This window comes from Enoplosus armatus, chromosome 20 (genome assembly GCF_043641665.1).
Source record: "Enoplosus armatus isolate fEnoArm2 chromosome 20, fEnoArm2.hap1, whole genome shotgun sequence".
Lineage (NCBI taxonomy): Eukaryota > Metazoa > Chordata > Actinopteri > Centrarchiformes > Enoplosidae > Enoplosus > Enoplosus armatus.
This window is the reverse complement of record NC_092199.1, coordinates 4,619,741-4,645,881: the sequence shown is the minus strand read 5'-3', so window position 1 is coordinate 4,645,881 and position 26,141 is coordinate 4,619,741. Positions and strand designations below refer to the sequence as shown.

The following is a 26,141-nucleotide window of genomic DNA, read 5'->3' as shown; positions in this document are numbered from 1 at the left end:
CAACAAGTAGAGAGTTGAGATCTGTTGTGGAGAGATGAGATGTGTGACGATGACGAGGAGAGTGAATAAGGCATAAAGTATATAGGCCATGGACGATGGCACATGAGGTTGTCTGACGATACTAGAGAGGTTAGACACTGAACCCCACCTGAGGCAATTCTTGCTGTGCTGAGAGTGCTTCACAAAAACCTTTCCTCTTCCTTTGATCTCTTTAGGATCTGAGATGGGGCCCGGTGGACTTCTGTTTGAAGAAGTGCAATTTCAGTGAGGCGAAGCCTCGTCCTTGTTTGTCTGTCATCTCTTCTATCTTTATGCTCGATTTCTGACAGATATGCCTCTGCTACCTCGCGCAACAAAAACAAGGCACTGCCCCCGACCCGCAGTGCTCCAGCTCCTCTTCCCTCAACAAATCAAATGCCTCTCGAGGAAATTTGATTGAGACTTTGCGTGACCTTTGAACTGAGTGGATAGGGCAAGAGCCTGGCTCTCAGCCAACGCTGCTTCTAATGGGGCGTTAGAGAGCGGAGGCACAATCGATCTGCCAGTTACCTTTACCCGATTAGCATAATGTTAACATGGGCCCTTACGTGGTCCGGGATAGGATTTAATGTTTGATGGATGGGCCATTCATTAGAGCAGGCAGCAGGAGCACTGAGAATGAAAGGGCAGCTGTATACTTTAAGCATGAGTGACACAATGAGGATCAATTAGGCTTATTGATCTACTTGTTATTGAGTGGAAAGGGACATGAAATCTGCAGTTCAGGCCGATGCCAGTGCAGGAAAATTGGATTGTAGAAAACTTAACTGGAAGGTCTGTGTAGCAGTGAAACATGTTATAGAAAGAATCACACTCAGAATGACGGGGTTTGAAACAGATGAAGGTACAGTTATGATGAGGATGTACATGGATAGGTGTTCTCCACTTCTCTGTGAGCACTCTGTACCCGTAATATGGTGCATTTCTACTTCAGTCATTGCTGATTATCTGCATTATGAAGCACCAATAAATCCACTGAGTTTACAGGACCACGAGGGAGGAGCGACAGAGTTCAAAATTAAAATGAGGAATGTTAAAAACAACATGTGGGCCAGATGTTATGTACAAATATGGTTAGGCAGCTTAGTGAATTAATTGCTTAGAAATAAAAATAAATTATTATAAAATAGATTTCTGTACATTTTACATATATATAGCAATATCTCCACATCTTGCCATTGAATTACAGAAGAAAAAAAATAACTTCTCAACAAATTAACAAAAAAAAAAATGTCTTTCATGATTTTCACATCAATCCCAACCAAAGTTGTGTCCTGTCATCTGGTAGAACTTCATGTTGAAGGGCCTGTAGAAGTCCCGTAGCCTCTGCACCACCTCAGGGTCAATGTTCGGATGGGTCCGCCCTTTGGTTTTGCCCAGGCAGTGGGGCTTGCTGCTGCCCTCGGCCTTCTTGAGGCACGGGAAACCCTTGGTCTGGTTGAAGTAAAAGTGTTTGTCAGTGATGATCCTCTTGAGCCCCAGGAAGTCCTGCACCCGGCCCAGCTCTCCGGCCGGGTCGCTGATCAGACGCTCGCCGCTCACAAACAGGATCTGGTCCATGGGGAAGTACTGCAGCCAGTTGTCCAGGTGCTTGGCGTAGATGCCGATCTGGATGGCGCTCCACGAGGTGTCGATGAGCCCCGTAGTCCTGTTTTTGAAGGTGAGACTCTCGAAAGAGGGAATGTCAGGCTTCTTAGACAGTGTCTGTGTGTAGTCCGAGATAGCCCTGGTGACGGGGTCCCTCACTACCACGATCAGCTTGGTGTCCCGGGACATGGCGGATATCCTGGCTGGAGCCTCTCTGGTCACAAAGTAGCTGGGGGTTTTCTCCATGGTGATCTGGCCCTCCAGGGTCTTGGGCATTAGCTCCCTGCAGAGAAAAATTACACAAAAAGGAGGTTAGGAGGAGGGTCAGGTGGAGCAAGGACTTGCATAATGTAATCAGGTTGATGGAGTGTACTGTGTTCTGTAATCAATGACTCACTGAGCCTGTTTAGCCTTATTATAGGGCTCGAAAACCTATTAGTGCAGGCAGCTCTCCAACATCAACATGCTCACTCACTCATAAGATATCTCACTTCTGACAGAAAACAGAAAACCCTTATTTACAGCATAATCACCCACAGGGAAACATTTACAGGAATTTCTAAACATGACCAACCCTGAATTTAACCATATTGGGGATTAGGATCTGGGTTTTTCCCACCTCTGCTCAGACTCCTTAATCCTCCCCTTCTATTTGCGGCTAACCTGCTCTGTTACCCCTTAATACTTTTCATTGTGAATAATTTTGCCTTACAATGCATTTTTCACAAATTTCATTGTCTGATGTGTCTTCCCTGAGCTCGTCTTTTCTCAAACCTCCCTGCTGGATGTAATGTTCCAAAGTGGTCAGATTTATTCAAAATTCACCCGCCCTCTTTTTACCATTCGAGCAAAAAAAACACACTCAATCGGCCTTGCTGACTCAGGCATAGCCCCGCCACAGTGCCCCGCCCCCTAAAAAAAAAAAAAATGCTACAGTGCTGAAAGATGATGAGGCTTGTTTCAGAAAGGGAATCTGTTTTTTGACAAGAGTGGGTTTGGTTTTGGGGGCTGGCTGATGGGCTTTACACATATATGTTACATGCAGACATATAATCAAGAGGTACTTGAGAACAACTGGTTTTGAAGGAAAAGTGAATGCGCTCCGCTCTCTCAGCATTAGGTTTCAGAATTGGTGGCCAACCGCAGAGTCTAGATTATGGTGGAGGCGATAAGAGCGGTTTGACTGACATTGGGACGTGGATCACCTTTCCCTCTTTGGCCCCCCGCCCCAGGAAGAAAACTAGCCCGTGTGATGTGCGTGGGATCAAATGTGTTTCTGGTGCTGGCTAGGTGCAGGGGGGGGGTTCAGATTATGGACTGGAAACTGCAACAGCTAGAACTGCTTACACAGTAACAGTCAAAAAGACAATCCCAGCCACTTAAGAAAATACACAGGAAATGCAGTTTAAAGCATTCAATGGGGGGGGGGGCAGAGGAAGGGCAAGATAACCGAGGGCACTGGTCTATCAGGGTGAACACACTCTCACAGATAACACTCCTGTTAGCTTGTTGTACCCTGAGCCTCGCCTTTGTTGTCAAGGCTGGGGCACTGACACACCATTGTGTAGATAGTACTATTGTAGTCGATCCCATTCAATTACGGTGTAATCCTACACAGAGTATTTACACACTGAGAAAAGTAAAAGACGTTGAAAATACAATGTTGGACCCGTTCTGTACACTCAGAAGTCTGTAATACTCGATTCTCCCCCAGAGCTTCAGCTACTCCTCAGAAATATACTGTGAATGCTGGAATCTAGTTCATGTCCATCTAGCTCATGGCTAATTCATGTAACATCAGCTCTCCATCTACGCACATATTTACGTGCAAGAAAGAGGGGATGGTGAGGGAGCACAGAAAACACCCAGGGTAACGTCAGGTAACCAATAAAATGCCTCATGGAAATGGTGTTGGCAGATTTGTGTAATCCTAATGCAGTGCCAGTGATCTAATTATGATAATATCTTCTTGATTGCTGACACATCAGAGGGGTGAATGGAGTCCGGGCCCGAGCTCATTAACAGGGTATTGAAATCAAAACAGATACAGCATGTGGTTTTATGCAAGAGCATGACAGATCTTTCCGCCAGCAAACCATTTCTGGAGATATAAACGCAAACAACACATTATCAGCACACGCACATTAATTCCCTGCCACAACTTAAAAACTGTTTATACAGCACCTCTCAAATGTCTTCAAGGGATACAAGCCAAACATGCTCGACTTAAACTGCACGCTATTCGTCATTCTCTCGATGCACAATGGTGATAGTGCCTGCGAGCTTTTTGTCATTCCTTGTGCTAACATACAAAAAGAGTCCAGAGCCGACACAGAAGCGGCAAATGGCTTCCCATTTAATCCGATTTCAAAATGACAATGCAGCATGGAGATAGGGAGGAGGCCTGAGTTACAATGTGCATAGTGATAGATTATGCTGATCCAAGCTCAGGGAATCTTTTTTTTTTAAATCAAGTATTGGGGGTTGGAGGAGCGTAAAACAAGGGGATGGTTGGATAGCGAGGGAGAAAGACAGTGGTGAGGAAACTCCTAAAAAGCGCCAAATCCGCAAGAAGAGACCCCCCTAATAAAAAATCTCCACCTCTGACTTTGCCCTCTCTCTCTGCCAAAGAAAAAAAAAAAAGCAGGAAGAGAGAAAAGGGAACAGAGGAGGGGAATTTTAGTGGGACAAGTAGCTCTTGGAGAAACAATGCCTATTATGCTCTTTTTTGATTTATGAGGTGCTGCTTTTAAAGATCCCGTCAGCAAACAGGCAATTCTGTGACACCGGGCTCCTCTTTTTTCCTGCTTTTCTTTGAAAGTGAGCCATTGTCCCTGAGCGGAGGGGTGAGCAGGGCAGTGGTCAGGGCAGAGGGGCGGGGATGGGGGCAGGGCAGAGAGGGGGCAGATAGAGGAGAAGGAGGGAGGGGGGTGTTGCTTATCGACGGCTGAGTGGAGCACTTCTCCGTCCTCCTCAACCTCGAGTGAGAGAAGGAGAGCTCTTAAGTGGAACGTGTGCCAAAATTGCTCTGCAAACATCACCCCGTCCCCCTTAGATACCGAGGCCTCCGCAGACCTGGACTGTCTAATATGGGAAAGAGTATAAAAACTGTAAATAACTAAAACTTTTTCCCTGCTTGCTTGTACTTTCACATGATATATATATGACTTTTTTTCCTCCATGCCTCTCTGCACCTTTGTCCATTGAGAATATTCCCAAGTTAAAAGACATGCCAAAAACAGCAACAAGACACAAAGCAGAAGCACTTTGTCACATGACAGCATCAAACAGGGGCCAGCGGAGTGGCCTTTTGGCCTGTGTTTTAAAGAGCCCTCATCCCGGTGGAGATAAACGGCAGGCAGGAAAAGGGTTATTTCTGTCTGATGCTTCTGCCTCCCTCCTGTCATGTTTGATTTGATGATAACAGGCTGCCACCAAGCTGTCTGTGTCACAGCATCCCTGAAAAAATGACTAGTTTGCTCATACACAAAAGGAAAAAGCTATTTGGTGTGTGCCTGTCGATTTTCCACTCGATACAAAAGGTTTTCAATTGTCTCACATGTCTGGATGTCGAAAGCATTTGAATCTCAAATTAGGGTTTGTTTATTTGAATACAGACAAATCAGATGGCATTTTGTATCCACCAACGGAGGGAGGGTGTGGCTTTTCTCTTATGGGCATTTAAAGCCAAAGATGTCTGGTTTCTATGGCTTGAAGACCCTGGAGCGAGTGTTATCTCCCCGTGGGAGGCAACACCACCACACAAAACAACGTACACTGAACAGTGCTCTAAGTAGCTCTAATCACAGGCTGAATGAACCCGTCTGAATTAACCAAGAAAATCAAACAAATCAGCTACCTTTGCTTACACTCATTCTCAACAATTCACTTTTGCGTGCTGAGATCCTGAGGTTTCTTAACATTAAAACACTCCACAGTCTCCACTCTTCACCCTGTTCTCTTTTCCATTGATTCCCAAGGTTCCCTCGACCCCTGACAATCAGGCCTCGAGGTCCGATAGCAAAGTGACACTTCACAAGTGGGAAGAAGGAGGGGGAGGAAATGAGGGAAGAAGTACTGAAAGGGTCCCTTTCTTTTCCGGGGGCCTCTTACCCGAGCCCTTCACTTGAACCAATGTGTTGAACGTACAAGCATTTTAAGGAAATACAAAGAAACATCTTTATTCCTCATTGGATGATAAAGATCTCGAGCGGCACTTGCTCGTTCACAGTAGAACGTGTTCAAAATTTGATCTTTTCCAACCCCGAAGACAACAAGCATTTGAGTATAACGTGCAAATCCGAACAAAATGCATATATAACGTGTGAAATCTGACACTGTAGAGAGAAAGGATGATAGATGGCACATGCAGATATCGAAAGCTCATTGCATGAATTCGGGGATGAGTCACTGGTAAATCAAAGCAGTGTTCATTACCAGCGTTCCCTTTTAAAGCTCTCAGCTCACAGCGGGAGAAGCCTACATGCTATGAAATGGAACTGAAGTGAGCAACATGTTTATGAAACACACATACCGACGCACACACACACACACACACACACACACACACATAGACACACACACTATGGCTACTACAAGGGAGGCAGGCATTGCACGCCTCGGCTGGCTCACTGAATATTTTCAAAGTAGCATTTAAGCACATACAGAAGCCAGACATTTTGAAATATACTCCACTGTGCCTGGAGTCTGACATTATGTTTAACCACAGAGCATGGCTTTGGCTGTAAATTAAAAGAATAGAGAATATGGTTTATGGCGCAGTCGGCCCGGGCCACTCCGATGCAGAGAGGGAGAGGAGCTCCGGCTGCAGTCACAGAAGCTTCATCTGGTCTCTCTTTCGAGCGCTTGGAGTGGAGTCCAGGTGTTAGTATGTGGCCACTTAGAGCTTTTTGACAGTTCATTTCCTGGCTGAGAAGAGCCAGAGATCCCTGCTTAAAACTGAGATCTTGCAGGTGTGCATGCATGAAGGGGGTTAGTGCGTATCTGTATCTTTTATGTGTTTGGATACAACAAAGTGTGCATATCTTCCCACCTGCTTGTAACCTAATACCTAAAACTCTCCACATGATGAACCCTAAGTGATGTTCCAGCTTCATCATCAACCTGATCAGAGTCAATTGTCAGGGCTCCTCCCGAGCCTGAGGTTTCAAATTAACAGGCTTCACTGAATAATGGTGTCACTGGAAACTCGGGAAGGTGGCTGAGTGGAAGCCCCTCTGAATCATCTGTCTGCTAAAATGATTAATAATGCAGGCTGGCCTAGTATCACACACTCAGACCTGGATGGCGGGGCCCTGCATGGGATGGTGCATATCATGCGGCTATAAGGAGGAAAGCTGTTTGAAAGCTAAATTCCTCCTCCAGATTACTGGGAATGCTGTTGTCAAAGAGGCCTGTCAGTATGAATGGACGATGTTCTACTATGTCTGTTGCTTGACTGAAGAAACAGTTTAGAGTCTGAAACTTTTTGGCCAGTGCTTGTAAATAAAACAGGTCGGGAAAGGGAGGAGTTTGGGGCCAGTGTCCTCTGGAGGTAGTGTTAGGGTTAGTTAGTTGAGTTGACTATTCCTTCTTGTGGTGCCACCATTATACTTTATGATACCAACTTATCTTTGACAAATTTCACAAAGAATTTGGTTTGGCTCGGTGGGTGTGGATCAAAGTAGACTACAAGCACACATACAGGCTCTGGTATCACAGTACTTAATTAGAACATTTCTACTAACACGAGGGAAAGAAGGGAGTCTAAGAGAAATGGCCGGATGCTGTACAACAGGATCTAAGGACAAAGTATAATGAAGCGGCTTCCATTTTAAGCTTTTCCGGAACAACATACACTGAGTGCAATGGCCAAACCGGTAGGAGCCCCGGTCTTGTTTCTTGCTCAGTGACACTTTGACACCCAACCTCTGCGCTGGAGTCCTAATCTGGTTGATAAATGCAGCTCCCAGACCCTTAACTCCATCAAGAAGTTGCACTGTGTCAGAGCAGCCTGGGAATCTACTGACCCTCCATGTAAACAAAGCCGTTAACCCGACCGATGCAGCCCGTCCATCCATCATTTTTCACTGGAATCAGGGAGTCATGCTTCGCCAGAGTGGAGCATTTTTTTATCGCAGTGTCTCGTACAGCCGTGTGAGTGAGTGTGTGTGTGTGTGTGTGTGTGTGTGTGTGTGTAAAAGAGTGTGTAGGAGAGGGAGAGTGAATGACAGAGAGAATGTGAGTCAATAAGGAAAAGACAGAAAGAGGGAGGGAAGAGGAGTCGGGCCTTGCGGTCACAGACCATCCAGACTGGTTTCGGGCTCATACCCAGCCTGGTTTTGGAGGCAACATCAGACACTAGTAAAGCAGAATAAATAAATAGAAAACTATCCACCACATATAATGTCATGGACTACATGTCAGACACCCCAACAGCATATTACCCCCCAGCCGCAGCTTCAGACACCCCCCTCTGTTATGTCCTGAAGATACTTAAGGCTTGAGGCTTAGACATTCTGCTCTTATACCATTGCGGTCGCCTTGTGATGGGCAGCATCGCAGAGGCGTGACAAGCACAAATTATTCAATTCAATAAGTAACTATCAGTTCTCCTACTCGGAAAATCTGTTTTTAAGTATATTTGTTGCTATTTGGCACCTTCGGAAAACAGCACAGGAATGTGTGGAGCCATAAGGGTTTTTCAGGCCTGGAACCACATCGGCCTGTGGCCATAGACGGCTGCCTGGAATTACCGAGTGTTAATAACCCTGCAGTGAAGCGAAGGAGCCCACCATGTGGTATAAATAAAACAGAGGAGTTGGTGAAAGGGATGGTGGAGCGTAGAAAGCAGAAATACCTCCTCCCTTCCTCTCATGAATGTGCAACTGCATGCTTACAGAAGTGTCGTGGCTTTTTTCTTCTTCTTCTTCTTCAGGCTTTCAAAGATGTTGCCAAAGATTCTTTTTTTTCTGGCTTAAAAGAGGTGAAAGATCCCATCGTTTTGGTAACACTTAGCACAACATCTCACCGCTTTGTTTGACATGCGATACAAGATGAGTCACCTGACACTGTCGCAGCAATCAGGCTACTCATTGTATGACGAGCCTCAACACCAAACACAAACTCCCGCCAGCAGACACACACACACACCCACACGCACACACTCTCTGAAATCCACCACTTGGCGATATTACCCAGAATTTGTTTAGCACGAGTAATCCTCACTAATCAGTGTGTTTGCTCTCTGAGTGTTTGCTGAAGGTGTTAGCCCGGAGCTGGCCACACATTCCACCGCTCCGTCAGTATCAGGGTGCGACTGACTGACAGCTCGGGCAAAATAAACCGATGAACCGTGAAAGGATGAAAAACAACAATGAAGGGGTGCAGGTGAAGACTCGGCTTGTGTATGTGTGTGTGTGTGTGTGTGTGTGTGTGTGTGTGTGTGTGAGCATTTCTGGGTGTTGTTGTGTGGCTGTGCAGGCAGAATCAGCCATTCTGACTGATTTCCTGACACTTGACATGCTCCAAGAGGCACATGACTCCTTGATCTAGCTACAGCAAAGATGAATAAAAGATGAAACAGACTCGGGAAGAACATACATGCCACCACCCCCTCTCCCTAGACGCACACACAGTCACACACACACACACACACACACACACACACACACACAGAGGGAGCGAGCGAGCTACTTTGCATCCTGTTTGAATTGGCTGTCATCCGTAACTGCCTGCACACCTTTTTGAAGACAGGTGAACTACAAAGTGTGTGTGCAAAAAAAAGAGGGGATTTCCTCTCTACTGTATGTCACTCAGTGAGCAGAAAACCATCTTCCTGTGTGTTTGGACTGTTATTTAGCTTCCATTACTCCCACTGCAGCTGTTGTTGCAGGTTAATGGTTTACAAATTCCAGAAGACAGCCTGCCTTCCCGAGCTAACGTATAATTAGCTAAATTGAGTAACGATAGCGCCAGTCGTGACAATTAACCTGCTCCTCTCAGAGATGGAAAGAGTGGCGGCAAGAAATCCTCAGGCAATCCTTCAGTTTTCTTTGGATTTGAGCCTAGATGTTGTCTCCTACAATATCTCGGAGCGCCCTGAAGACAAGATGATTACTGTTAAGAACAACAAGCACAGTTTTAACCAGTACTGCCAAAAACCAGACATCAAAACTAGATCAGGGTTTCGTTATTTCATTCAGGGTTTCATTTGTGGAGCATGATGACAAATATGTTCACCCCTCCGCTGTATCTCTATCAGTAAGCCTCTTGGCTAGAAGTGAAACAGGATATTCTCTAACTCGGTGCCAGGAAAGACAAGCTATTTTGTAAAGGGAGTAAAGACAAAAAAAATGGAGAGCAGGCGCAATAAAAAAAAAAAGTTATTTGAGAAATGCCAGCTTAGCACTCCCTTAGCCGGAAGACATAAGAGGTTTGTTTTCACCTAAATAAAGTTGGGTTTTTTTACTAGATACACACAACCTTTTGAAAAATCTCAATCAAATCTGTTCCCATGTTTTTGGATATCCTGCTCTTTGTGGTGTTTTTGTCAAATGAAAAGTCTCGCAGTTTGATAGCAGTGTATAAAGATGCAGAGTGCAGCCTTCTGATTCTGATCGGTTAAACAAGGGAGAGGAAAAACTACTCTTGGTGGAAAAATAATTGGAAGTGAGTTAAGTTTGGCCAGGTTGTCTTGGAGTTGAGCTGAAGTGTTCTTACAGCTCTTATGAGAGAGCCCAGCAGCTCTGGGAGTACATCTAAATGGAGAGAGTGACTAGTGTCGAGCAGCCATGGTGCAGAGAGACAACTCGGGGCTTCTAATGAGCTCTGCTCTTTTACTGCCAGGCTAATGGAAACCTCAGGAGACCTCAGTCGCTCTCTCGCTTTCTGTGTGTGTGTGTGTGTGTGTGTGTGTGTGTGTGTCCTCCTCTTTCCCAGAGGCAGGCACACTCTCCAGCACCCTAATGGCTACCTCTGGGACTTAATACCTGGGACAAGTGAAGCTTTACAGGTTTACTGTCATCACTTTCTCCTCTTCCTCCACCTTCCCCTCAACTGCATTTTCCTTTTCTTTTCTTTGGACAGCAGTAAGGAGTTCCCCGACTAACCTGCCTTTCACAAGAGCAACAGCGAATGATTAACAAAACCATATTAGAGTGTTTGTTTCTTCCAGCCTCCGGGGGAACCTTTTTAATGTGCTAAAGAGTGTTTATTTAACAGCAATGAATGACCATTAACTCTGGAGGGAGGATGTCTGGTTCTGTTCTGACTTGTGTAACAACATCCAAATTATCACCTTGTTAAAAAAAAAAAGGGCCTAATTCACACGTAGCACAGAGGGAGGGTTTGTACAGCGCTTTCTCCATCCTACGCTTCCTTCCTCCCGTGCTACTTCATTAGACTTCTTTATGAGTATTTTTCATTGTTGTTGACTTACACAGACTGGAGCAGCAGTCACGAGTCTTCTGCCGGAGTGAATGAGCACAAACAATAGTCAACACTTTTTGTGTTTTTCTGTTTGCATCAGCCGTGTGAATTTTGACAGCGAGTTCCTGTCAGGCTCTGTGGCTTTTATCCTCAGCTCCAGCAGGAGGTTCCTGTCTGTGGCGGCCATATTGTCTTCACTGGTGTGGGCAGTGCTCACTGGACACCATCAGGAGGTGGAGGGGGGGAGGCAGGCCACCACAGTGCAGCGCAGCCACTCCCCTCTCCACAGGTCCTCCCTTTCACAATTAACCGGTTGTAATTTGGGGATGAGAGCTGCCTTTTCTCTGTTTCCCCACCCCCCCTGGTCACTCTCCATTTTCGGATGAGCCATGCCAGCTTAGGCAGTGGGGAGAGAGGGCCTCCGTCCCTCCACACTGACCAAAGGCTTCTCTGGGAGACAGCCACTCGTGGTCAGCGAGGCCTGCAGCGAGCCCCGCCCAAGATTGGACGAACCGAGCATGACATGTGACACTATTCTTACACACCAGTGGCACAAGTGCACAGCTGGAGAATGGAGAAAAGCAGTTCATAAGGGAGGGATTTGAGGATGATGTTTGGGGGAGGAACTGGGAGGCACTGAGGGGAAACGAGGGTACCATTAACAAATAATCCACTCATTTGGGAACTCAAGGTGGAAGTTTAGCCAACACAGAGGCACCGTTTCAAACAGCCTGTTTTTATATTGGCCTCCGCGGCTGCGGATTTGAGCAGAGGATGTGAACCTGCTGTCAGCTGTACGGTTGGCTGGCCGGGCGCTCGTCCCTGAGGAGCCGTGGAGTTCCAGGAATCAGGAAACAATCAGAGTGCCAAAGTATCTAATCATCTGAATTCATCTTTGTCCTCTCAAGAACTGTAACTGGGTTGGAGCCACTTTAAGTTTCAGTGCTCATTGATTCTGCCAAATGCAGAGTTTTAAAGCAAAACAAAAATCACACTCGTTTATGTAACTCTTAAAAGGCTTAAAAACTGTGCTGTCATGCTATTGTTTTCTGCAGAGCTATAAACTCCCCAGTGGGGCTTGTAGGTTCCAGCAGCTTTCTGTAGATCTGCAGATGGTCAACACACAGACCCTGTCAGCAAGCAGACGTGGGTCTGACCCCAGTCAAAGGCCCTTAACCCATCTCTGCACATTACCTCCGATCAGGCCTGAACAATCAATACTGGCTGTCCCAGAGGAGCCGGGCCATGGTGACATTTGTGTTCACTGTCTGTTTCTTTCTTTTGTGACTGGAGATGAAAATGATTTGCAGCTTCACAGCTGAGCCTGTCACAGACACACGTTTCTTTACCCACTGGCTTTCTACATAACATCCCATGTATGCAAACATCAGCACTGGATGTTTTGTGGACAACGATGGTTTGATGCCTTTCACTGGAGCTCTATAGAACCAGGTGGCCTCTTTTGGGCCATTGAGAGGAAGGAAGGAGGGCGAGGTCAGGGGCAACAGAGAGTGGATGGGTCACCTACATGGAAATAGGAGCACCCCTGTGGTGAGCAGATAAAAGGACGTGCACCCATCCAGAACTGCCCCTGACATGGACAGGAGCTGCAGTCTGACTCCGTGGGGGGGGGGCTTTAGATAACGGCTTTCAAACAGTGCAGACTTCCGCAAGTGTCCCAAGTCTGATAGAGGAACGTGCTTTTCTTTTTTCCTTTTTTTTTTTTAGGGAGCCCCCTTTTCAACAATGCTGCACTTGTCCTTTTTTTGTGTGGCGCTATAAGTAGCTTTTACTGACGCTGCTGTGTCAGTCTGTTTACCTCCACAGAGTTTTATCACAGACTAGATACAAAGGTTGACCAGAGAGACATCCTGCTCAGGGAATGGCGCCGATTCAACCCCACCAGTCTCTCGACAGCGACTGAAGCCTAACCTTTGATCATTAACCACATCACACGAGGACTGAAGATTATATAGTTCGGTGTGTGAGCTCCAAGCTACATATTGCATTATTATGACAGAACAGTTCACTAAATTCACAACTGGAAGCAAACTTAACATTTCTTTCCTTCTGCAGAGATCAACAAATGACAATCTCTGATACATTCCTTCCAGAAAGTTAAAATAATCGCCACATTATCTCAACTACAAACATAACACCACCCTAATATAACTCCTACCAACCATATGCGCATGCAACATGTTCCGAGCTCCCTGTTCAATGCAAAAGCCACTCCGAGGGAGGAGCAACAGCGCCAACACTGCCGGGCCCTGACAGCGAGCTAAGACCAGAGCCCGCGACACGACAGCAAAACCACAGTACAGTAATTATATATCAAAGCCCCTTCATAGCCAATAGGGCTAAATGGAAGATGAAGAGAGCGACGTGCACCACAGACTGACAGGACGAGATGAGGGCTGCAGTCAACAAGAGTTAGGAGTAAATAAAAAACCTCTCGTTTAGGACTGGAGCAGTTTGTTAAAAGCGGCATAACCCTTCAGACTGTTAAATAAATAATAAGATTGACAATCTAACACACAACTGCTAAATTAAGCTAAAGGCAATTGTGCTTTTGCTGCTGTTGCTCCTCAACTTTGGGACAACCTCCCACAAAGTCCCAAAGAAGCAAATTACTGCAAACTTAAAAAAAATCCAACTTTATTTCTTTGGCTTTTTCCTGATTTTATCCCTTTATATTTTGTCCACTTTGCCTCCTTGTTTTGATAAATTGTCCCCCATTTCTCTCTTTATAAAAGCTCTTTATAACTTCTGTTTTGAAATGTTTAAAAAGTTTGCTTGCTACGTAACTTTTGATGCCACAAATTACACAGCAGCAAATAAAAAAAAAACACACACAAAGAAAACTTTGGCTGTTGCTTCACAAAATGCTCACACTGCTCTACTCTGAGCTCTATTATATGCTGTGTGTGGGTTATTAATCTTTTCAGGAATTAACTCGTTGAATTTGCCATTAATGTATGTGCTGAAGATAAGTACATTTTTTACTTATTGCCATCAGATAACACCCGTCGACTCTCACCACGCCGCTGAACAGGTGCAAATAGAAAATGAGAAATAATGAACCAACGTTCCTGCTCACATTCAGTCACACTGGCCTGTTGAGCTCTGACTCTCTTTCTATGTGTGTGTGTGTGTGTGTGTTCCTCGGGCCAGTTCATGCATGACCTCACTGTGAAAATGTGTACCTCCTGATACAAGGACCCCTCGGTCAAAAGCATGAATCATGTGTTTGTCTTTGGCACAAATAAAAACTGTCGAAGTACATCAGAAAGCCACAATAAGACTTGTTATCACCACCTCCTTTCATTTTGAAACTCTCTGCTGCCCCCCCCCCCCCCCCCGAGTCTTTTCTGCTGCCTCTATGGCTGCATTTATTTGGTGGAATTCCAGCTCTAAATGTGTGTCCATTGGGGGAGGCAAAGATGGTGCAAGCTAGTTACAATAGTGGATGGCAGAGAGATTGTGCAAATGAACAAATAAGGAGAGGTGAATTGCTCAACTCGCGCACACACACACACACACACACAACTGTCTATAACCGCCTCCATGAATGACCCTCACCCTGATCAGATCATATTCCCACAGAATATGTTTCAATGCCACGCAATTGTGCCTCCGTCTGGAACATTCCAGCGTTCTCTCCAAAGTCATCTCCAGTATCTGGTCCGAATGGGAAACTTTGCAATGAATGAAGTATGATTTCCTTCCTCGGTCCATCCTCGCTCGAGAAATAGAAGCACTAAAAGTTTTTTTTTTCTCCACTACAGGGACTGCTTACACCAGCTGTTTCACTGAAACATACATTTCTTACTGCAGTTCTTCCATAAAAAGTATACCAAGACAGATTGTACTGTTCCAAAACTCAGTCTGAGAGACAAACAAGCACAAACACCACTGTTCAGATATCCTGCTGCAGCATAAGACGCCTTATATCACAGAAATTATTTGGAATTGCACCCTGCTGAAGTGTTCAACGCTGAACGAAAAATACAATGAAAACTCCACAATTTGTTCTCTGTGCATTTCTGTATGTGTGCGAGTGAAACTGAGCATATGAGGTTATTTCTTTTGGCACCAACAGGAAAGAAAATGTGACTAAAAATGAAATTTAGCTCCAGACATTATGCTTCCATTCTATCTCAGCATAAAAACCTTGAGTCATGACTTCTTTACGTGGCTTGAAAAGTATTAGATTTCACGGACTAAAAAAGAACTAGCAGACAGCACTTTTCCACAATTCCCAAACCAGAAAAGTTGGAAATAAATAATAAATAACAGCCGTCCTCCAAACTCAAACCAAAAGACCTGCAGCAAATCTCTGTTTCTATCAAAGCAAGTACAGGCAACTTCACACAAATCAAGGAGCTGTTTCTTTATTCTGAACGCTGCCAACACTTGCTTCCCCATTCGGCTCTTCTTTTTTTTTTCATTATTAGGGAACATTGTTGGGGCCCCTTCGAGGTCCTGCATATTTAACGTGTAGAATAAAAGCAGGGAGCAAATCCGTTAATTCAAGCGGCCAGAAAGCATTTTTTTTTTTTTAAATCAGATGAGCTCTCCCCATTCTTGACTTCAGATAAAACTTTGTGAAACTTTAACTACACAAGAGGCAAAAAGACTTGACAATTTACAGCTTGTCCAATGTGAAGGTCCGCTGAAAATGATTAGCGAATTCTAAGTGGAATTCCAATCGCCAATCAATACATTGATTCGGCCATCGGCAGTTTATTAACCATAACCTCACCCTGTTTATTTGAGGATAAAATAAAGATATAAATGACCAGTCTGATGCAACACTGACATTTTTCAGAGACAAGCTGAAAAACTGATGGAGGATTTGAAAAAGTCAAGCAGCTGATTTATGTGAATAAGAAGCTGAGGGGTGTTCGAGGCTCTCACATGCACTCATTAAGCCCCGCTGGCCCTCAGCTCGTTATATTAACACTTTGTGATGTAAATGACAAGGATAATGTTAGTTTGTCGACCTCTGAGGACGTTAAACGGTTTTGTTGCGGCTCTTGTTCTAAGAAGGATCCTCACTTTGTCTTGCAGATCCCCCCTTTTTTACATGAGGCCCGTGGAGCCCGCTGACATAAGAATGGCCCAAACGACATAAAGCCTTTCAGGCCTGTAAACACTATTAGGTGAAATATTTTATTCGAGACTGACACACGTTAATATTCTCTCTTTTTCTTCAACTCTCAAAAATAGTCTAACAAGTGAAAAAAAAAAAAAAAAAAGTTGGAGAATTTCTTATATTGGGACATTAGGATCAGTCCGACTCGACGTGAAGTTTTATATCACAACGCATTAAAGTGTAAAACGTGTCTGTTGGGTCAGATTTGGTCTCACAGGCGCTCCTCCAAATGTAACAAGAGATTACAACTTGACTGCCAACACCTGCTCCAAATAAATCACATTTCATTTATAAACACGTATCGTGGTCGCAACAAAACATTAAAAAAAACAACCAGTCACGGACAGAGAAGCCGGGAGACGCTTCACCGTGAAGGTGCAATGTTGCACTGCGTCCAACAGAGATCACTGCACATCGCAGAAACAGGCCAGTCTGACTGCCATCAGCAAGCAGCCTCATGATGTGCCACAAGTCCATACTTTTTAAAACGAGGCCACACACGCGATCAAATAAGTCTGCAATCAAACCGAACAATTAACACGTTTCATTAATGAGGAATAATCAGCGCGAGCCGGCGGCCTGAGGCCTAAACGCACATAAAACCAGCGCGTGGTCACCGTGTTTATTCGGCTTAATATCTTCAGTTTGGAATAAACTCTAAACTTGTTGGATAATTACTATAATGAAAAAAATAATAATTTGTTAATTTTTTATGAAGTCAAAGTGAGCGTCCGGTTTGGAGTTAATCAGCTTGATAGATTGTGTTGAACGGTGCTAATGTTTCTGAGGGAGTGAATAAAGAAAGCCAGTAAATTCTCGGTAACGACGAAACATTTACAAACATTTATAAAACGCACATTTGACCCGAAGTACTGAATATCTGCTCAGCTGCTCTGACAACCCCCCTTTAAATCGACTGCGTGGAGCAGACTGATACAACCATCTGAAATCACCCAAATACACACATTTTCTTTTCTGCTCGTATTCAATCATCATCCAAAAGTAGCAGAGCCCAGTGGACTAGTTTACCTGTACCACTCCAGTCCGTTCTCATAGTTGCGGTCGAAGAAGTGCGGCTCCGCTCCCACGGCTCTGATGTCTGGATGAACCCGGAGAAACTCCAGCAGAGCCCGGGTCCCTCCTTTCTTCACCCCGATGATGATCGCCTGCGGTAGCTTCTTGCTCCCGGAGCCGTTGGAGAAGCTGGACATGGCGCTGGGCTCCGGGGCTCTCTGCTGCTCGCCCCGCATCTCGTCCCAGTCGTCGGTTCTGTCCGTCTCCAGCTCGTTATTGAGCAGGTCTCTGGACGCAGCGGTCCTGATGGACGGCTCCTCGTAGTCGCTCTCTATATCCTCCCACGGCTGCGGCTTGGCCAGCAGTCTGGACACCAGGTCCGTCCTGCTGATATCTGTCCTCTTGCCCACCGCCGAACCAGTCTCCTTGCCCCGGTAACTGTCCACCACCAAACTTGGCATGGTGGAGCAGTAGCCCACGCAGGAGTACAGCATGTATACCCAGATTAAAAACATGATGCTGAGCAGTATTAGTTTCTTCTTCACGGGGCTAGACCAGAGGGCATACAGGCTGTGACAAACCAGGCTATATTCCATAAGCCTTTCGGTTGAAACTCATATCCCAGCGGCGCATATTGCCTCAACTCAGTCCCGGTGGCACCTCAGCAATCCTCGCAAAATTACGCACATGCTCACCTGAAACTAAAAATAAATAAAACTTACAAATAACAACAAAAAGAGGACTAATCTAAATAGAATCGAAGAGGATGATATATCCAGGAATGAAGAGGCATTGAGGGGTTTTTCATCATAGTTGAGGCTAAAATGTGGAGAGTTGCTGAGCTGCGACGGGCGCACCGCGGAGCTGCTGCAGGCTCATCTCACGTCTGTTCAAACTGCTGCTGGAGCACCAGACCTTATAGAGAGACACGCGGGAGAGTGACAGCGGCGGCGGCCAATAGCTGCACGGGACATAAATACGCTGCCGTTTGTTGATAGAAGCGGACCAATCAGAGGGAGGCGCGGGCGGTCCCGGCCGTGGGAGTCTCAGTGCGGAGATGAAGCGTGCAGTGCGGGACTCTGCTGAGAGTTTGGAAAACTTTCTTATTGGGCACAGAGTCCAATTAACTCAGGGCGCGCACACAATGTTCAGATGAGTTCAGACGACTTCAGATGTCTCCTGCAGGTTGATTCTGACACGCTTTACACGTCGCAACCCTTTCTGCCTGCTTTCTTATTATCCAACATTAAAAACAGCTTCGTTAGGAGCTTTAAAAAGAAGGAAAAGCGTTAGGAAAGATAAAACCAAGAGGCCGAAAATATCAATGAAAGCCTCAACACAGACTGAGAGAGTCTGACCAGGTCACACTCTTACACTCTTTTATATTCATAACATTACACAGAAAACCAAACTGAAACAGATCCTAAATTACAAATTGCCATTGTTTTAATTATATCATTAATTATAATAATTGATAACAACATAATTAAATTTTGTGCACGTGGTAATTGTTATTCTAAAATATGAGGAGAGAAACTATAATAATAATTAGGGTTAGCCTATAAACACACGATACCGACGAGAACTGCTTACAATGTTTGTTTGTTTGGGGTTTTTTAAAATTGTTTCTTTCCCCTAACATGTGTCTTTATGCATCATGCTAACTTTCTTTACGTCTCCGGCCTGTTTTAACACGAGAATATTACGCTGCACACAGCATGTAAAATAAAAGGCAGCTTATTGTAAAGCTGAAATAACGTATTCAACAGGTTAAATTTCTACTTCCTTTGATATTATTATTATTATTATTATTATTATTATTATTATTATTATTATTAATGAAAGTAATGCCCATGTCTTTGTTGTTTCCTTATTGCCTTATTTACACATAAAGTACTCATTCTAAACTTTGAAGTCTCTCTGAGGAGCAGAAATGAGCAGAAAAGGGCGATTAATTAACAGCCTATATTTATTATTACCTTTATTTTTATTCTTCTGAGAAATACTGTGGGTATTTTTACTTCGAAAGATGTGACCTTAACCATAGCAGAGAGTCTGCACAATAATGAAAAACTCTACCCCACATGTGGCCCAAAATGAATCTAAATCCCTTATATATCTTTTTATATATTTATATCTTCCAGAGCACTTGAAGAAGCCAGCAGTCAACACCGGGAATGTGCACTTAATTTCCAATTTAGAGAGAGAAGAAGAAAAAGAAACTTGCAGCGAGTATTTTTCATCTGAGCCTGGAGATGAGTCAGAACAGGCCAGTAATTTAAACCCCGGGAACTTCAGCCGCGTATGAAACAGACACACTCACTCATATTTTCATGCTTTAAAACGAACAGATACGAACTAAATGTGCGCAGAATCTACTGAGATATGTTTTTTTATTTGATATGAACTTGGAGGCTTTTCTTTTCTAGTTTTTGGCTGCAGTGAGCGGCTCAAAGTCACGCCGAAATAACGGCCTGAGTCACTGGGAAAACACTAAAGGACGAGTTCATCTGATCGAGACCGCAGCCAGACTCTCATGTTAAAACTAGCATTTTTTAAGAAGAGATTTGTCTTTTTATGGCATTTAATAATGTCTATGCTGCTCGTGAATGTGTTCAATAATAGTTAAATTTAAGGTATTTTTTGGACTCAAAGTCATTCTTTTCTCTAATATTCCTACAGGGACCTGCAGGGATAGTTTTACAGTGCTGGTTGTATAGTTTCAGTCTAAATATTGCTTTAGGATCACTGCAGCTCTTTGGATTTTATTTTGCAACAACCAACCTTTGAAGAGAGGCCAGAGGTCATCCGTCATCCTGAGATTTCATTGCTGGTTTTGAAGAATCCTGGAATCCGAGCTGTTGTACAGTATTTCGCCCTCTGATGTGAGACTCAGTGTGGATATTAAAGTTGCAGCACTGGGGTCGACTGCAGATTGTTGTTTGGGGGGCTCTCCTGTTTACAGATGCATATTTTGCTCTTCAGTTTGTTGACTCTGGCACTAAAGCTCAGACTCACACTGAACGGCAAATAACACGGATGATTTAATGACTCATATCAGCAGCGGGACAGAGAGAAACCTCCATGTTTTTATGCTTCGAAAGAAGTGAAATAAGAGAGAAGAGTGTGAAATATTGTTGGCTTAAGAAACTGTAATACAGAACTTTTTGAAGTTCTTCTACAAATTCACATGAGAGTGAATGTGATAAATCTAAAGTACAAAAATGTAAGGTGATATATGGTACCCACCAGGACCTTACGATCTCCCTGCATGATTTACTAAGTTGCCAAGTCACTAAAATCCTTAAAAATCACCTCTAGACCGCTTTGAAAATATATAAAAATACTCTGCTGTGAAAAATAATTTATGACTGATATGTTTATCCCAGAAAGTCTACTTACCTCATTAAAAAGGGGTAATAATAATTTAGATAATCTATGAATATGCAAATATTGTTCATTTCAAAAGTTTAACTACAAGACGAAAGCTGTCTCCTACGTCACTGAGAAGTGAAAGAAGAGAAATTCTCAGTTCATGAGCACTGGAGGTTTCAAGTTTCCACGTCACAATTTTGTGAGTTGCATATCGGCCTATGTGCGCCATCCAAACTAGTTGTGATGTCACAAAATCCTGATCGTACACGCCGTACGCTCAGCTTTCGGGTGACACTTTCAGCCTTCAGCAGCAAAACGCTGCACGTACGTCATTCTGCACAAGGAAGCTCAAGAAAAAGCAAAATGTATTTTTGAGCAGGGAGGGGCTTTAAAATCCCCACTTGTTGGTTTAAGTAAAGTTCATCAAGTTCAACTCCCATGTCTAAATCTGAGGATGAACTTGCCAAAGACTTTTTTGAATAGTGATCATTTCAAAGGATGGATTTACCTTTCATCAGAACAGCAGCTCAGAGACGTCTCTCTTGTATAATCTGAGGAGGAAGGCCTCTGTGGGCTGTGGCTTAATAAATCAGGCAACAGTTGAAAGCTCAGCTATAGGCCTAATGCTGAATACTAAATATAATTCGCATGCTCAACCATCCAGTAGAAGGAACACCAAAAGCGAATAACTCCAGAAATGTACAAACACGAGAGAGCAGAGCTGCTCTCCGGGCTGACGGGACAAGACAGAGTCACCACTCCACCTCTATAGGAGCGGATGTTGTAAACCACGACAGGCCATCACGCCGAGCCCTGGAGGTTGGCTACGACATTCAATCTCCACACAGGTTGGTTGGTTGGGTGTGTGTGTGTGTGTGTATACATGTGTGTGTGTGTTTTCTTTCCCCACTTTTCTCCCAACTGTAACAGCTGGCTCCATCGCTCCCCTTTCACCCTCTGATATGAAACTCTGTATCCGGTCAGACACTTTACGAGGATGTCGAGCCGTTTCAGGTCTCCCGGCCTTGGCTAAATCCCACAGTCCCCCCTTTTATGGAGGGAGGATGGCAGCGAGGGGAAGGAGGCCGCTTGTTTCTCCGAGCGCGGTGATGGAAATGTAACCAAATACCAAAACTAGGGGTAAAGGGCGGAAGGGGAGCACATGTTGACTGACAGGTGCAGAGGTGGCCTGCTAAATAGAGCTCATTGGAGGGATGGTGATTGTGCTTAAAGCGAGCATATCCACTAAGGCTATAATTGAAACTTAAATCCATATAGTATGTGGACGTCGAGTCAGCACCGCCACCTAACGAGGTGTCGTAGTGGTTTGTGGGTGAGGCCTCTGCTGCAGGTACAGAAGCATTCATGCATAATTTATAACTTTTAAATTGAAGTGGAAACAGCAGACGAGTAAATGATGACACAGAAGACAGAGTTATAATCATGACGCGTTTATTGTTAGAGAATATTCGCCCTTGTGTTTCTTACAGGGGTTAACTGTTCCCTGTGTTTTGGTGCAGTCGAACCGTGTTGCATTAAAGCATTATGTAAATGAATGACCACCAACCAAGTGCGCTTGCTGAGCAGCAAAATGCAATGAGGCTTACTAACTGTCAAGTAACAGGGCTCAGGTGAAAGTCGAACAACAGTACACAAATATCAAGTGCAGCTGCTTCAGAATAAGTTTGTATTTGTCCTATTTTCATACTCAAATGGAAATCTTTTGACACCACGATGTCTTCATGTCCAGTGAGTGATCTGCAGACAGTGATCCCTGCGTGGATCCATAGGAGCACTTTACACAGTCATTTAACATCAGTCATGTACAACATGGAGAGGAACTGGTGGGCCCCTCTATAAATAAATACAGAATATATACAGTACACACACATTAAAATGATCACAACCTGGACTAATAATTCAGTGTGTTTCCTGTAAATCAGCTGTTTTGATCCGAATCATTTCCAGCTCATTTCCTGATCTGCAGTGAGCACCACACAGTTAATATAATGTGTCCATCATCCAGCCCCCTCCAAACCCAACAAGTGGTTAAGGGGAGACACTGAGGGAGTACCTCAGTTAAAATAAGGGTCTCAGAGGTCTTGGGGCATCAGTGAAACTCGTTAGCTTTGCAGTGCGAGGGGTAAAGAAGCTGAAGGTAGAGCCGGATCCTTCTGATCTCCGCGAGACTTCTTGCAGGTGAGCGCCAGCAGCAGCAGCATGGGCAGGTGCCACAGGCTGCAGAAGAACAGCTTGCGGGCGCTGCTGCGGTCTCCCTTGCGGTAGAAGCGGAAGGCGAGGTAGCTGATGTACAGGTTGATGGGCAGGGAGATCACGGGGAAGGTCCAGGTGGTGACGTCCAGCACTGGCGCCAACGTCGACAGGCCGATCAGGCCCACGCTGTGGCGCAGGGCCACCCGCTTGCACATGCCAGGGTGGGTGACGGACATCATACGGTAGCCGCCACGGGAGTAGTCTTCCCTCAAGTTCCAGCTGAGGGCGTTGAAGTGGGGGAACTGCCAGCTGTACAAGAAACCACCCAGCAACAAGGCACCTGGGGGGTGAGACAGGGAGAGATTAAAGAATGAGGAGGGAGGGGATTAATGACTGAATCTGAGGGACTGCTTGTTATGTCTTATGTGCCGCTTGTTTAATTCACACTCAGCATGCCAAATATTAGGCCAAGTGCTGGGGTAAAAGTTTTATGCTGTGAATTTCTGGATAAAAGAAGTAACTTTCTTTAATCTTGCAATGATAATAAAAGACAGTACTTCCACAACTTAACTAAGTTATAATAACTAACACACTTGTTGCTATTTTTTACTCTAAAATACGCGTTTTGGTCTTTCCAAAAACTACTTTCCCAGTTTATTTCATCCAGAAGAAACCAAAAACATCTGGCCCATTTAAAAGCAAAAACGACTGTTTCAACAAAATATAGTGCACTATAATAAGACAGCAATGCAGCAGTGTTGCATCTGATGTCTTCATGTACAATCTCATATTCAGACCTCTGTGCTTTTCCTGCGTCAAAGCGACTGAGTGAAGAATAAAATGTGATGCGAAGTTACAGCAGAGTTACAACTGTGAATGCTTTTCCTCCAAGATATAAAGTCAAATCAATTATTGTCTCAACCCTAAGTAGCACAAAACATTGCTGATTATATTTACCGGTTCCTTTCTGTTGAGGGGCGGCTGTTGTCATTACACTGTCTGGTAAATATTAGTGTTACATTTGATAGTTTAAATGAGTCAAACCAGAAGAACAAGTGTATAGACGGACAGGGGCTTGTGTTTCACATTGTGTGTGGGGGCGACAAACAGACCTGTGGACTGTCATGTTCACTGCAGGTACTAATCAGAGTGAGTCAGCACAACAAGCAACACAACAGAGAGCTGCAAACAGCTTTTCTTTTGTCTTGCTTTTAGTAAACATGTAAAATCTCGTTTGTAAACTGCAGCCAGGCTTTGTTTTGATACTGTGCCTGTAAAATAGTGTACTCTGCTTTGAGGGGACATTTAGAGAACGTATAGATGTATTTTACTATATTCATTAGGCTTAATCATTTGACAACACACAGTTCATTCAAAGTTCAAATAGTTTTTTAAAGCTTTCATGAATAGGATGAGTTATCATCAGCGGCACTCTTAAAATCAATGGAAATTGAATGGAATAGGACTGCTTTCTCTTTACAGATGAAAGGCCAATAAATTCATTGAACATTGTGTTTGAAGAGGCCAACCAAATATTTGTTTTTTAAATATAAACTAGCGTGAGCACTTCTCAGTTACACAGCAGCAACATGATGAAACATTTCATACAGTTGCAATAAAAGAACCCTTAATGTGTGCACAAACAAGCCGAATAAGCCCCTCAGTCTCCGTCTCTTCACTAACTTAACGTTATATCCATTTGGGAGTTGCTTTTGTCCAAAGCGACTTACAATAAGCGCATTCAAACTCCACAGGAACAAGGAACAGCGCTGTAGGGCTTCTGGGCCATATGTAAATAAAGCTTTATGTAGTGTGAGATGAGGCGTGGTCCGAGAGGTCCTGATGAACACAGTGAAGAACAACAACAACCCAGCCCGCTAACAAATACTTATTAGTGAGGGAGGGAGCACTATTATTCAACTAGGGCTGCAACTAACATCTGCCTTTATTTTATTGGTTAACTGATTAATCATTATAAGAGAATTTAAACTACAGCTAGAAAATATATATATTTACGATACTGGATTCTGATGGAGATATAGTGGATCTTGGATAGAACCTCATTGTAATATAATACTTCTGAATGGTGATCAAACAGCTAGGAAGACTATTCCCTGCTGAAATTGAATATTTATGAACGTCCCCAAAAACAAATGCCACTGCAGTCTATGGAGACAAATATTGCTATATGAACTCTACCTACTGCAGCAGCTCTTTGTCTACACAGTGTCTGCAGACCGGACATAACATGGGCGTTCAGGTCACAACATGTTGGCTTTGTATCTCATCACATCTGAAAGGTGAGGAGCTGGATCCAGCAAATGTTTGGCTGCATCTGTGCTTGATAACTAACTTTATTTAAGTTAAAGATGCTTTACGACAAGTATCTACACAAATGTACATACACGTGAGTCCACTAATACCCCACATCTCAGCTGGCGAGTCGTACCTGGCTCCAGACAACCTGTGGCAGCCGTCCAGCCCATGACAGGAGGTATCGCGCCCACCACTGCCCCCACCCAGGTGTTGGTGATGCTGAGCCTCTTGAGCGGTGTGTAGCAACAGGTGTAGAGAAAGATGTTGAGAGCACCCAGGAAGCCCGTCAAGGGGTTTACCACCAGCGTGAGCAGAGTGATTCCTGGAACTCCACAGGCCAGAGCAAAGGACACTGCATGGAGGGGACTGACGTAAGGAAGAGACAGAAAAGAAAGAGAAACAGAGCGAGAGAATATGAGAATCAGCTAAATCAGCAAGAGAAAGACAAGACACACAAAGGAAAGTTTAAAAGATGAGTTTCAGATGTTTTTTGATAAAAGGCAAGTTACAATACACAGACTCAGGCTCACACAAAAGCCCATCACCGCCACGGGAACTGTGGGATGATAAAGTTTTGTGGGCTTGTGCAGACACCAGATAAGACAATGATAGCTCCACATGTTTAACACACACACACACACACACACACACACACACACACACACACACACACACACACACACACACACACACACACACACACACACACACACACACACACACACACACACACACACACACACACACACACACACACACACACACACACACACACACAGACCCATGGGGGCCACACAGACAGCCGCAGCCGTCCATGGCTGAGTCTCAAAACAGGAGGCTTAGAGGAAGCTCATCTGATAAGAGTTTGTCAGGAATAAAAGTAGCCCTGCAAGATGAAGAGCATGTGCACACGGCAGAGATCAAAACTAGCTGAAGAAAACCACTGCGGCTCAGGCTTTTAGCCGGATGAAGACTTCCTCCTCCTCCTCCTCCCCTCATCTTTTATTGA

At 44.4% G+C, this 26,141-nt stretch overlaps 2 protein-coding genes across 4 annotated transcripts in view; both read right to left on the bottom strand.

Annotated features, from left to right (window-relative positions):
* Positions 1 to 1,290: 1,290 nt before the first annotated feature.
* On the bottom strand, positions 1,291 to 17,823 carry hs3st3b1b (heparan sulfate (glucosamine) 3-O-sulfotransferase 3B1b). Of its 2 annotated transcripts, XM_070926931.1 has the most exons (3): positions 17,646 to 17,823; positions 17,243 to 17,558; positions 1,291 to 1,909 (listed from the first exon to the last, which is right to left on the bottom strand). In XM_070926931.1, the coding sequence occupies exons 1-3, from the start codon at positions 17,821 to 17,823 to the stop codon at positions 1,291 to 1,293; spliced, it is 1,113 nt and encodes a 370-aa protein (XP_070783032.1). The 2 variants fall into 2 exon arrangements, with proteins under 2 accessions (XP_070783032.1, XP_070783031.1); XM_070926930.1 differs by having other exon boundaries at positions 17,243 to 17,823.
* A 4,214-nt stretch (positions 17,824 to 22,037) lies between these two features.
* cox10 (cytochrome c oxidase assembly factor heme A:farnesyltransferase COX10) overlaps positions 22,038 to 26,141 on the bottom strand; it is a 28,526-nt gene continuing 24,422 nt past the window's right edge. For both annotated transcript variants that reach the window (XM_070927223.1, XM_070927224.1), the window contains 2 exons: positions 25,266 to 25,498; positions 22,038 to 23,156 (listed from right to left, as the gene is read on the bottom strand). In XM_070927223.1, the coding sequence (XP_070783324.1) occupies positions 22,726 to 23,156; positions 25,266 to 25,498 (664 nt within the window). In that variant the 3' untranslated portion in view covers positions 22,038 to 22,725. The remainder of the gene's footprint in view (positions 23,157 to 25,265; positions 25,499 to 26,141) is intronic.

Bases quoted from the DNA above. Each gene is read 5' to 3' on its own strand.
- hs3st3b1b (XM_070926930.1), bottom strand. From the start codon at position 17,823: ATGGAATATAGCCTGGTTTGTCACAGCCTGTATGCCCTCTGGTCTAGC. The intron at 1,910-17,242 runs GTAAACTAGTCC...TTTTCTCTGCAG, and splicing joins AACGGACTGGAGTGGTACAG to GGAGCTAATGCCCAAGACCC.